At 42.2% G+C, this 13,688-nt stretch overlaps 1 protein-coding gene across 6 annotated transcripts in view; it reads right to left on the bottom strand.

The window, feature by feature from the left end:
• The window catches only part of CTNNA2 (catenin alpha 2), a 516,699-nt gene that overhangs the window by 156,928 nt on the left and 346,083 nt on the right, over nt 1-13,688 (bottom strand). For all 6 annotated transcript variants that reach the window (XM_083398285.1, XM_083398284.1, XM_083398286.1 and 3 more), the window contains one exon: nt 1,313-1,393. In XM_083398285.1, the coding sequence (XP_083254411.1) occupies nt 1,313-1,393 (81 nt within the window). The remainder of the gene's footprint in view (nt 1-1,312; nt 1,394-13,688) is intronic.

The raw sequence follows: 13,688 nt of genomic DNA, 5'->3' as shown, positions 1-13,688 counted from the left end.
GGACTCGATGGCCCTTGTGGTCTATTCCAACTCTATGATTCTATGATTCCGCCATTTGGATGAGACGGTTTGCTAAAGGTTAGAAGTGAGCTTTTGAGTCACACAGCTTCATCGGCAAAAAAAATTCAGTACTAAGATGGGAGACAAAAGTCAAGCCACTTTCAGTTATCCTTGCAATGCCTCAAATTATGCAAAATCCACCCCCCCCCCAGTTCAAATTCTTCAAACAAAGTAGAATAAATTATGCAGAACAAGGCAACATATTCATTGTTTTATAATTTATTCAAATTAGAGTCAGTGGGTCTCATTTTCCAAATGTTTTATTTCTGAGGGTTTTTCAAGTAATGGGCTGATCTGCTGGTTCCTATCACTTGTGTTCAACTTCAGCTGCTGCCTTCAGCTGCTGTCTTTTGAAATGGCAATGTTACAGGATATACATTTTAAAAATAAAATTAATAAGGGGAGGGGGAGGATGGCTCAGAATATATCCAGCCTAACTCTAGGCTCCCTAAAGTTTAGATCTGTTAACATTACAGCTAATCTGATGCTGTTACTCTGTTAAAAGTGGGTGATCCTCCCTTCTCTGGTTGATATCAGACTGCTTTGGAACAGAGTTGTTGTTTTTTTAAAAAAAGGAAAGAAAGAATGAAATTTGGATCAATGCAAATTTGAGCTAACTTTACCTCTATGAGCACAAGGCCCTGCCTCTCTCAGTGGGTACCCACCTGCTACCCAATCCTTTCCATTCTAAAAACAAACAAACCTTACTTTCCATAATCTTTGCTTACCTGGCTGGCAGAGCTAAGTCACCATAAGGAAGGGAATGAGGTCTCTTCTTTCCCTCTCTGGCACCCAGGCAAAAGGCTCTGCTAGCCCCTGAGAAATGTAATTTCACCCAAGGATGACCGCAATGTCTCTGCTCTAAACAGCATTTTGACTTTTTCAGCTTCATATCACCATTGCTAATTTTATTTTATTGTTGTTGGTTGCTTGCGTGGCTTTGTGATCCGCATCAAAAATTGCTAAGCCGAAGGGGACAATAGTAATATTTTTAAAATAAAAATAAATGGGGGACGGGAATCAGATAATAAGCAAGAGACCTTTGTAAATCCATGCTTCTGCCAGACTCCTTAGCGCCTACTTTGGAAGCCTGCAGTTTCAGAAGCAAAGAGTCCACACTGAGATGTGCGAGAAGATGCTTGCCAAAATAGGACACATCTCTCTAGGTCTATTATTGGCTCAGCAGCTGGCTATCCAGCATGGAAGCTTTCTTTAAATTAAATAATAAAAAAGCTCAGTGAACAAGAAGTACCTGTCTTCGTAGATCTCTTGTTTTCTTGGTCATCTTGTCAATTGCTATGTTAAGTGGGTCTCCTTTCTCCTTCCTTCCAGTCTGTTCAAAAGATAAAGTACAATTAAAAAATTAATTAGGTAAAACACAATGGAAAAAAATACATTAGGAATATCAGCTTGCATAAAATATGTACAACTTCACTCCCTTCCAGCTGCAGCCACTCCAGTATACACAAAAAGATTTGATCACATGTGGGAGCCCACCTGGATCTGGCTAAAGATCCATCTAGCCTAGCCTCCTGCTCCCACAGTGGTCAACAAGATGCCCATTGGAAGTCTGCAAGCAGCATTCAAGTGAAACAGCATTCTCCCCAACTGCATTTCCCAGCTGCACGTATTCAGACTACTTTGATGGTGGAGGGAGAACATAGCCATCACAGCTAGGAGCCATCTCTGCCCTCCACCAAAGTGGAAATCTGTCTACCCAGGAGCACACAAATGAATCAGAATGAATGTGGTGTCCTAGATTGTAGGAAACACAGTCCAGGAACGCGAGTGTTCAGCTTTTTGATTGGTTCTCATTAGTACCAGATATATGAACATATGCCATGTATTTAGCAGCAAAACAAGTTTGGGACTTTAGAGCTGTGATCTGTTGGGGGACTTTATTCCAACACCTATCTTAACTGCCTGCACTCCTTTGGGACAGCCCTTGATAAAATCAAGAGTGACCTTCCAACTGCAAAACCCAAAGGTCTCCAAGGCATCCTCCCACAACATTTGATCAAACTCTGCCTGTACTTTCTTGCCAGATCCTTCATTCTATAGATGCTCATGACTCCACTTTCAGCTGGTTCTTCTCCTACACATCAGATCATTTGTACACATATAACATCCTTTTTCTTTTCAGCTCCTTCATTTCACCTCCATTCTTCTCTCTCTCTCTCTCTCTCTCTCTCTCTCTTGCACTCTACATAGGTGGCCTAATCAAATCCCCCATCACCTACAGCAGATAGCGGGACGCGGGTGGCGCTGTGGGTTAAACCACAGAGCCTAGGACTTGCTGATCAGAAGGTCGGAGGTTCAAATCCCCGTGATGGGCTGAGCTCCTGTTGCTCAGTCCCTGCTCCTGCCAACCTAGCAGTTCGAAAGCACATCAAAGTGCAAGTAGATAAATAGGTACCGCTCCAGCGGGAAGGTAAACGGCATTTCCGTGCACTGCTCTGGTTCGCCAGAAGCAGCTTAGTCATACTGGTCACATGACCCAGAAGCTGTATGCCGGCTCCCTCGGCCAATAAAGCGAGATGAGCACCACAACCCCAGAGTCGGTCACAACTGGACCTGATGGTCAGGGGTCCCTTTACCTTTACCTTACAGCAGATAGCACATCACCTGATCTCAGACCTTCCCACCCTCCATCCAACCTCCAGCTACCTGGCTGATAAGTCTGCTTAGATGTGTTCTTGCTGTGCCTTGCATAGCCCCCATTTTGCTTCCTGTGAAAACATCCTGGCCTGTAGGATTGTGCCCTCCCCCTTACACTGCTTGCTTCTGTCTCATCGCCAATCGGGAGTTATTTCCTATATTAAGTTTTTCAACTCCAATATTAAGGGGATAACTGCTGAGTGCAGCAGATTACTTTAAAACAAATCATAAAAGGATGAAGAGGGGAGATTAAGGTGACTCAGTAGATCGCACCGAAGTTTTGTGCTAATGCATTATATCCCTGTACTGTAGCCTTTGCTCTAGGAAAAAAAAATCTGGCAATACTCCTCACTATAAAACGAATATTAAGAGCTTCTAATCTCCATCCTGCCAGGCAGCAGGGATGTTAAAACATGATAATAAGCAGCAAAACAGCTTGAGGACAGAAGGAAAATGTTCCTTACGACGGTAACAAGGCTCACATTGGCAGACATTAGGTGCAGGATAAAGGCAACTTCCACTTAAAACATTTTTCCCCCTTGGAGGAAGTATCAACACAAAAAAATCCTCAATTCAAGTTTGGCTTTTTGGTTTTTTTTAAGGAAGTCGGGGTGGGGACTGTATTTTATAGTTCACGGTCAAATAAAAAAAAAACAGCCAAGAGGATAGCATTAAAGGTCTAAGGGAGGGAAAGCTTTAAATGACTTCAGGGTATGTACTATCTTGCTTTTTAGAAGAAGGTTGTCTCTTTAAAGATTACTTAATCTCTTATCACATTTTTTAAAAACAACAACAACCAAGAACAGCACATTTTGAATCTTAGTGCTGCCTTCTATTCTCTGAAAACTAGAATAGTCAGAGGTTACTATGAACTCCACAAAAAATGAATCCGTTACCTGTATTTTCTAATAGTGCAGGAAACAGCCATGAGTGGCTGGCAGCACTTGGAAATTGCAAGAGACAAAGTCTGACTTTGTGCAATGAGCACAAGGCGACATCAGAAGATCTGAGCAAACTGTTGCAGACAACTCCAACACCCAGACCTCATTAACAACACATATACTTGCAGAAGTGTTTGAAAATAAAACAATGGATACACTATAGCAGCTGGTATTGTGCAACACTTCAGACAACAGAAGAGCATGTGAATATATGAAGACTATTGTTGCATCAATGGCTTTTTAGGGTTTCAGACATGGGTTTTTCCCCGTCCTCTTCTGGGGATGCCAGGGACTCAACTGAGTAACTTCTGCATTCGCAGTAGAAAACTGAGCTACAACCCCTCCCCTCTCTTCAGAATTACCATGTGCTCACATATACTGCTAGTATAATCCAATCTATCATCATCATCATCATCATTATTATTATTATTCTGCCCATCTGCTTGGGGTGCCCCAGCCATTCTGGATGGCTCACAACCAGAGCTTTTTTTCAGCAGGAACACACTGGAACACAGTTCCAGCACCTTTCAGGTGGGCGCCATTGTGAGCCCCACAGCAGGGAGGAGGAGAGGATGGAGAGTTCCAGCACCTTTTTAAATGAAAAACAGCCCTGCTCACAACAAATTAAACACAGTAAAACATGAACCATTAAAAACTTCTCTATATAGGGATGCCTGTCTTCTAAAAGTCAGATAGTTGTTTATTTCCTTGACGTCTGACCGGAGGGTGCTCCACAGGGTGGGCACCACTACCAAGAAGACCCTCTGCCAGGTACCCTGTAATCTCACTTCTCTCAATGGGGGAACTGCCAGAAGGTCCTAGGAGCTGGGTCTCAGTGTCCAGACTGAACGATGGAGGTGGAGACTCTCCTTCAGGTATACAGGTCCGAAGCCATGTAGGTCTTGAAAAGTCAGCACCCACACTTTGAATTGCACTCAGAAACGTACTGGGAACCAATGCAGATCTTTTAGAACCAGTGTTACATGGCCCTGGTGGATATTCCCAGTCACCAGTCTGGCAGCAGCATTTTGGATTAGTTGTAGCCCCACATAGAGCATATTGCACAGTAGTCCAAGTGGGAGATAACCAGGGCAAAACAACTGCACCCTCCAGAAACTCTCAACAGGATCTTCCCCCACACCCAAACATGAGGGTGTTATGACAGGTTGGCTTGAGAGATTGGAAAAGCCATCTTCGCACAAGGGTGGAAGAAGGAAACTGGGCACTCAGTATTTATGTGTATGCTCCCCATCTAGACACAAAAATTAGAGCTGGGTATTGATATAATGTGAACAAACAACATTATAAGCTGGTGGGTTTTTTGGTTTTTTTGGCTTTTTAATGTTTATTTTAATGATATGTTCATCATATCATTAAAGGTCTTTTAACACTAACATGACGTTCTCTTTCATCTGGTAATGGGTACAATCAACACACACACAGACACACAGAATCACAGAAGGGCAACCATATTGTATAACTATTAATAGATCAAATTGCCCCCAGTGTATAACCTGGCACTCAAGTTGCTCTTTCTTAATATGTAGGGAAATTAAATGTGTGAGACAGTTTGGTGTGGGAAAGAAACCCCTCTACTTGAACCTATGATCCAGGTATCCGAAAAGGAAGACAGAGAACTAGGATACATATAGTTTAAATAGTTTATAAGGAAAAAAAGGACAGGTGATGGATCATAGCTGTTGGCAGCTTTTTTTGTATGCCATCTGTTGTATGCTGGAAATATATGTGTTTATTAAAGTATACATAGTATCTTTAACATTTCATTATCATAGGGTTGCCATATTTTAAAAAGTGACAATTCTGAGGTTTTTTTGGGAAGTTGTTGAGCTTCTTTTCTTTTTCCTTTTTGGCCAAGGTTGTTGATGTTGTATCTTAGTTTTGCCCAAAATTATTGACCTTTTTTTTTTTTTGCAAAATCTAAAAAAAAAAAGAGAGCAAAGCTTTTAAGCTATTTTTAAGGCCATTAGCGAAAATCTACACTTCCGTATGTCCGGATTTTCCTAGACTTTTAACAATTTCCACCTGGACACTGTTTCCGACAACCAAATCCCATCTATGTCTGAGAAATTCCTACGTATCAAAACTGTGAATTTGGAATGAAATTCCTAGAGGCCATTACAAACACACATGTATTACACTCCCGAAAACTGCAGTCAAAAGCATACACTGATCTAAGAAACTCACATAAATTATTTGGCTCCATAAACTAGAGAACAAATGCTAGTCATTCTCTCTGTGTATGTGTGGCATACACACACACACACACACACACACACACACACAGACACACACACGGGGCATCAGTCAGACATGAATCCAGTCCTGATTTTATTGGAATCTGCAACAATTGCATTCAGAAATGCAATCTTTGCAAGAGCACCATGTACTAGCTAAAATAATGGTGGCAAGTTTACTGCTGTACCAAAGTACCATCGTGCTTCTAGTAAGGAAAGCAAGATAAAGGGAGCCTTAGAATTAAGGGGTTTTAAAGAAACAAGGCCCTCCTTTTCCTGTACAAGAAGCACCGGCTGCAAATGCAAGGCATTTTTCAATGCATCAATTCATAACACAGACATATTCCTGCTTTTCAAATAGTTCTGCAAAAAAAAAAGTTAGAAAACAAGGGCTATTGTTTTCCAACAATGGAATGCTCCCTTGTGGAGCCTGTGCAACTGATATACAAGTGAAAGCTAAAACCACTCCGGCAGCTCACCTACTAACATATTATTACCCATTGTATGTCCAAAACATCCCGGTGCGATTTACCCAGTAATTTATCCAGGAAGAGACAGCCAGACAGATTATCTATCGATCTAACAGCTATAGTGCCTTAATGTACATTTCTTCCATCTCTCTCTTTCTCTCTTCACTCCCTCCCACCCATGGTCAGATCATCAGCAAGGAAGATGACACCGTTATTCACAGCTCATTCAGAACTTCAATATCACACTCTTTTATTAAGGCATGCATTACTATTCGGGGATGATGACCCTCAAATGATTCCCAGTATTTCCGTCCTACTAGAAAACATCATTATTCTTTTAAAGAAATTCTCCTTAATATCTCAGAACTGGTAGGCAGGAATGTAATAGTAAGAGGAAGTAAAACCCAGTCACAGGAACATTTGGTAGACATGGCGATTTTATTTCTCCAGGAAGGACCATTAATTACATGTGCCACCACATTCCTCCTCCTTTTGACTTCTCTTACCCCATCTGCTTCCTCCCTCCCTCCCAAATGACCCAAGGATGGATGGGCACTATGTGTTCTAGCAGCCATATGGTAGCAGGCGGTCACATCAACAAGGATTACCAGAGAGAGCTCTTGGGGTGAAGGGGTGAATGTGGGACAATATGGGATTGAGGGGGCAACTCCCATCTCTAGCGGGGGTGCAATTAGTGCCAGCACCATCCGTTAAGAGTTTGGGTGTAATCTTCGATACCTCCCTCTCCATGGAGGCGCAGATTGCAGCTACAACAAAGGCGGCATTTTTTCATCTCCGCCAAGCTAAGCAGTTGGCTCCTTACCTCTCTCGCCCTGACCTAGCCACTGTGATCCACGCGACGGTCACCTCCAGACTGGATTATTGTAACTCGCTCTACGTGGGGCTGCCCTTGAGACTGACCCAAAAACTCCAGCAGGTGCAGAATGCCGCAGCGAGACTCCTTACGGGGTCTTCGCTGCGAGATCACATTCATCCGGTGCTATACCAGCTGCACTGGCTCCCGGTGGAGTACAGGATCAGGTTTAAGGTGCTGGTTTTAACCTTCAAAGCCCTATACGGCCTAGGACCCTCGTACCTACGGGACCGCCTCTCCTGGTATGCCCCACAGAGGAACTTACGGTCTTCAAATAAAAACATCTTGAAGGTCCCAGGCCTCAGAGAGGTTAGGCTGGCCTCAACTAGAGCCAAGGCTTTTTCAGCTGCGGCTCCAACCTGGTGGAATGCTCTGTCACAAGAGACTAGGGCCCTGCAAGATTTGACATCTTTCCGCAGGGCCTGCAAGACAGAGCTGTTCCACCAGGCCTTTGGTCAGGGTGCAGCCTGACTCCCTCCTTTGGCAATCTTTACAAAACTTTAGTTATGGTTGCCATCAATTTTCAATTTGATCTTAATTAATTTTTATAATGTTTTATAATGTTGCACTATTTTAGTGTTGTTAGCCGTCCTGAGCCCGGCTTCGGCTGGGGAGGGCGGGATATAAATAAAAATTATTATTATTATTATTATTATTATTATTATTATTATTATTATTATTTTGATAGAGAATGTGCGATGGGACAACCTTGTCCACAAATTAAGAGACCTGTAATTGGTTTTGCTGGGCCAACACACTCACTGTAAGTCAAGACTGGTTCATGTGACCCATATCCACTTTCAGCATCCAGTAATGATGTTTGTTTGTTTGGGTGTGTGTGTGTGTGTGTGTGTGTGTGTGTATGTGTATGAGTGATCACAAATAGAGTTCCACATGTCATACTTTCACACCTTCTTACACTGTCTCTCAGGAAATAACATTCAATGAAGTCAATTCACACAAACAACTGGTGATCATTGAGAGATAACCAAAATTCTGCAGCTAGACTGCTGATGGGGACAGACTATCACCAGCACATAATTCCAGTGCTCAACAGCTTATACTGACTTCTCATATGCTACTGGATCAGGTTTAGGTTGTTGTATCAATTAATGAGGCCCTTAACAACTTGGGCCTGGAATACCTCAGGGACCACCTGATCCCTTATATCCCTGCTCAGTCACTGAGTTCTTCTGTGGAGTCACAGCCAGTCGTCCTCAGCAGATGCATGGCTTGTATCTACCAGGGGCCATGCATTCAGTACTGTAGACTTAATTTTATGGACTTCCCTTCCAGTTGAGATCGGATAGGCCCCTTCCCTGTTCAATTTCCAGCAGCTACTGAAGACTTTTTATTATCCCAACTAGCATTATAACTGAAGTATGATTTTATATCTTTAACTGATCTTTATTTGCATTATATCAAGTTTATTGTACACCATACACAGATAATTGCAATTATGCAGTGTATAAATGGTCAAAAGTGCTCAGTCAATACAGCATGATGCTCTTAATCTTGGGGTCGTGAGTTCAAGCCCCACATTGGGCAAAAGATTCCTGCACTGCAGGGGGTTGGACTAGATGACCCTCCTTGTCCCTTCCAACTCAATAATTCTATGATTCTAAATAATGAAATGAAATGCAGTGACATCAAGAGGCATACATGCATGGCTGGAGCAGGTCTTTGGCTGATCTAAAGCACTGAATGTCACATGCTGACTGGGTTGTGAGAAGCGTTCCTAAGGGATGACTCACTTCAACTGTGGCTATAAAGCATCCCTGATACAAAACTATGCCAGCACACTTATTTTCAGTAGCAAGCCACACACATATAACATAACTAGAAGGTGATGATTCATTTGACTTTTCAGTTGCTGACTACAAAGAAGTTTCTAAGAAACTTGCAGAAAGGTTAAAAGCCAAGACAGCATAACATATAAAAAAATACATTTCAATCAAAATAAGTTTATTTTTTAAAATGGTCTCTAAGGAGCTACTGGACAATTTTTTAATTTATTTCGACTGCATCAGACCAGCACGGCTACCTATCTGAATCTAGAATACATTTCAGTGACATCATTCCAATAGCCCATAAAGAAACCTGGCTGAAAACAAAACAAACAAAATCAATAGAAAGGATATTTCATCCTAAAGGCCATCAGCCAATTTGTCACAATCCATCAAATGCTTGAGAAAAGAGGTTTAGCCTAGCACCAAATGGATATCAATGGTAGAGCCAGGCAGACCTAACTGGGGAAAACATTAACTTTAAATGGCTCCCTCCCTTATCATGAGCCTCTCTCAGAGGGGGCACCCAGAAAAAGGTCTGGGCAGGTTCATATTGGGAGGAGTGCTCAGTAGGTATTGAGGTCCTGAGCTGTAAAGGAGTTTAACTATTTAAATCGGCATTTCGAATTGGGCCCAGAAATGTACAGCCAGTGCAGCAGTGCCAAGATATTTGCTATAAGACTGAGTCTCCTCGACTGTCAACACTCAGGTGGCTGCATTCTGCACTAGTGGTAGTATCTGAACTGCCTTCACATAAAACACATTGCAGTGATCTAATATTACCAGAATATAGGTTACTGCAGCCAGGTTATCCCTGTCCATATAGGGTTGTAACTGAGGCACCACCTAAAGTTGGTAGAAGGCACTCCATGCCATTGACACTATCCCTGCTTCAAGTGACAGCAATGGATCCAGGAGAACCCCCAAACTAGGGATCTGCCCTTTCAGAGGGACCCATCTGGAGCAGACTGCACTCCACTCATCTGGTCAGAAGAGCCACACATTAACAGCATGTCAGTTTGGTCTGGATTAAGCCTCAGTATACTAGCCCTTACCCCTTCCATCAATCCCATCCATCATTGTGACCAGGCGCCTGTTGGGCACAACCCCCACCTCATTTGCAGAAGGTGAAAAGGAGTCTCAAAGCTGTGTGTCATCATCATACTGACAACAATACACTGCTGAACACTGTATCCTCTGTCCTTCAAACACCACCTTCTGGAGCTGACCATCCACCCAAAAGAACCACCATGCAACACAACAACTGATTCAAGGTCAGAGCACTGTGCTGACATAGGTCAAAATATGGGATATTCAGGTCCGCATTTTCTGATATTTTTTGAGCTGTCTGGAAAGTATGCATGAAAAGAACAACTGGGTGGGTGACACAGAAGCATATATACATGTGGAGTTTGGTCAATCTACTACAGTATTAGATACTTGAAGTAGTAATTACTCTCCAAGATCTCAACTGAAGCTCTTTCTTAGCCTTGCAATCTGGAGAGGATATAAGCTCATCTCATTCACAGCATATCCTCTGCCAATATACTATAGTCAGATATAGTCATGTTTGCAGAACAAAACAGGAAAGGGGGGGGTGAATAAAATCTCATCAATTAAACTAATATTTTACCATCTATTAACTTGTGATGGCAACAATAGTTAGATTTAATAAATACACATATCCTTTGCTTTCATACACTAGAGTGCATTCACAGTGCAGCTCAAACAGGTGGCTTAGAGGCCATGAATCATTATGTTTTGGGGTGCGGGGGAGGGAGGAAACAAGAGAAATCTCAATGACACTTTAGATTGTAGCCAAAGGGCTATTTAAATTTGCACCAAAACTCTTAGAATAACCCACATTCCAAAGATCTATCAGTGATTTTCACTTTTACTTCAGGAAATGATGCACAATTCTAAATGAGAAAAAATACACCCACTTTATTACATCCAAAGAAAACAGGTGCCTCCAATTTAACACAGGCATATGTTTTTGTGCAAGGAGGAGAATTTATCAGGAGGTAGTAGACTCATCCTCCTACAGCGCACTTAAAAATTAACATGAGAGCGCGCGCGCACACACCCAAGCAAGAGAAATACAGATAGAGAGGGGGAGATTTAAATAAATAGAAATGATCTTGGAGCCAATGATGACATCAAGAGAATGGGACAAGTTTGGAAATGGGCACACATGTACTGATGGATAGATGAGACATCTGAAAGTATTCCCATACTGGTGAAATAAGATAAGACTCAAAGCCAATTTTGGAAATGCTTTCTAATGCTTTCAGAATTATTTCAAATGCATCAGAACTAACTACCTTCAAACTTCTGTTTTCCCAATCGCACACAGCTTGTCCTCCCACTCCTTCCTGACTGCAAGAAAAAAAACTTTCAATAGCGGAAGGAAATTTTTCTAGTTGGGCTTTCTGCTCCCTTCTATGGACAAGCGTGCCAAAGAAAAGCCACATATTTTCTACAAATGCTTCAAATTATTACTGGGGACCATTTTAATTTGCTCCTGATAGACTTGGCTGTTAAAAACACATTTATTTGCTTGTGGCAGACGTGGCTGGGTACCAATCTCCTTCTCTGTGAAGGGGTCCAACATGAAGAAACTGGGAATGCCCACTGGTGTCTCTTCTGCATTAGCACACCTGCACTGCATCCTGGGTTGAAGATACCTGGTATGTTAATGAAGGCAGTGTTCTCTTACCTAGGCCATTTGCACATCATCTTAAGGATAATTTAAAGTTTGGCTTTGAAGTTTTCCTCTAAGAAGTCTATATTATTTGGCCATTTTAAAAAGACAGTGAGAAAAGCAAACTTCAAAACAATTAAAGAACAAGTACCATAATTAGGACATTGGGGGTTCTGATGTTGGCAAAATCAACCTGTAAAAGGTCTCGATTCAAAGTGATGGTTTTGACCTGTAAAGCCTTGTGTGGCTCAGGAACCCAATATCTCAAGGACTGCCTCTCCCCATGTGAACCAACCCAGTCCCTGCAATCAACATTTCAGGGGAGATCTGGAGGGTGGAAACATGAGAACAAACCTTTTTAGTGGTGGCTCCCTACTTGTGGAATGCTCTCCCAAGGGACACTCACCTGGCACAATCTTTGCCTAGTTTTAGATGCCAGACAAAAATGTTCCTTTTTACCTGGGCTTCATTTCAAGGTATTTAAGTACTTGAGTCCTCTTTTAGTGGGGCAGGATCTGTAAGACCTATATTTTCAGTTGTATAGCTGGGTTCGATGTTTATATTGGTTGTATATAGTTGTAGGGTTTATACTGCTTGTAAGTTGCTTTGGGTCACTTGTGAGGAAAGTGACTAATAATAATAACAGATTGAATATGCGAGCAACATTGGTAGGAAAACAGAGTTACTTTATCACGTAATAAAAGAACTGTGATCAATGTGGCTGGTTTGGGGGGGGGGGAGTTGGGGAATTGTATACTGTTGCTTGAAATAAAGAAGGCTGATCGCAGAAGAATTGATGCTTTTGAATTATGGTGCTGGAGGAGACTCTTGAGGGTCCCATGGACTGCAAGAAAATCAAACCTATCCATTCTTAAGGAAATCAGCCCTGAGTGCTCACTGGAAGGACAGATCGTGAAGCTGGGGCTCCAATACTTTGGCCACCTCATGAGAAGAGAAGACTCACTGGAAAAGACCCAGATGTTGGGAAAGTTTGAGGGCCCAAGGAGAAGGGGACGATTGAGGAAAAGATGGTTGGGCAGTGTTCTCGAAGCTACCAGCATGAGTTTGACCAAACTGCGGGAGGCAGTGGAAGACAGGAGTGCTTGGCGTGCTCTGGTCCATGGGGTCACAAAGAGTCAGACATGACTAAATGACTAAAGAACAACTTGAAATAAAGCCATTTTTCTAAAATAAATACCACCATTCATTTCAAAACAAATAACAATAAATTGCAGTCACTAAAACCAAAGCAAATATGCAACATAATTAATATTATTCAAGCGTTAGAAGTCTGTGGGTGCCAGACCTCTCTAATCCCTGGATCCAGCAAGTGCCAAAAGCTAATCAAGCCAGGCCTGGGTGAAGGGCCATTCAGAAAATAAAGGATCAGAGGGCTTGGTGCTACACAACTGGGTGGAGCCCCCCTCCCTCAACAGATAAAGTTTAGAGTAGAGGGGTTAGGAGAGGTGCGGAGCAATGTTAGAGCGCCATGCTTGATGTCTGTTTGAATCCAAGGCTGTGGCTATGGGAGAAGCAAGGCCACCTTAGGGTGTTGATGTTGTCAAGCCCTCCATCATAGGCCTGATCATCAACAAGATGCTGAAAACTAGTGATCTGAGCAGTTCCCCTGCCTTTCCTTTCATCTTTTTTTTCTTTTTCTTTTTAAAGGCACAGCCTTTTGATCAGGTAAGAACATGCTTTTCTTAATTAGTTAACTGTCCATTTAAGTCGGATATATATATATATATATATATATATATATATATGCAACTAGCCTTTGAGAGGGAAGCCTGCAAATGTCTTTGCTTAGATGGCAGCCAACATTTCATTGAAAGAGCTAATCTTCTAATTACCATCCACCGTAGCACCCACAACAAACTCATAATTTAAGGGCCCACAGTTTGCCAGCTGCAAACTGCAATCTGTATTGATTCCATTT

Source organism: Podarcis tiliguerta (assembly GCF_965153285.1).
Source record: "Podarcis tiliguerta genome assembly, chromosome: 9".
Taxonomy (NCBI): Eukaryota; Metazoa; Chordata; class Lepidosauria; order Squamata; family Lacertidae; genus Podarcis; species Podarcis tiliguerta.
Note: the sequence above shows the minus strand (reverse complement) of the source record. Positions and strands in the feature narration are given on the sequence as shown.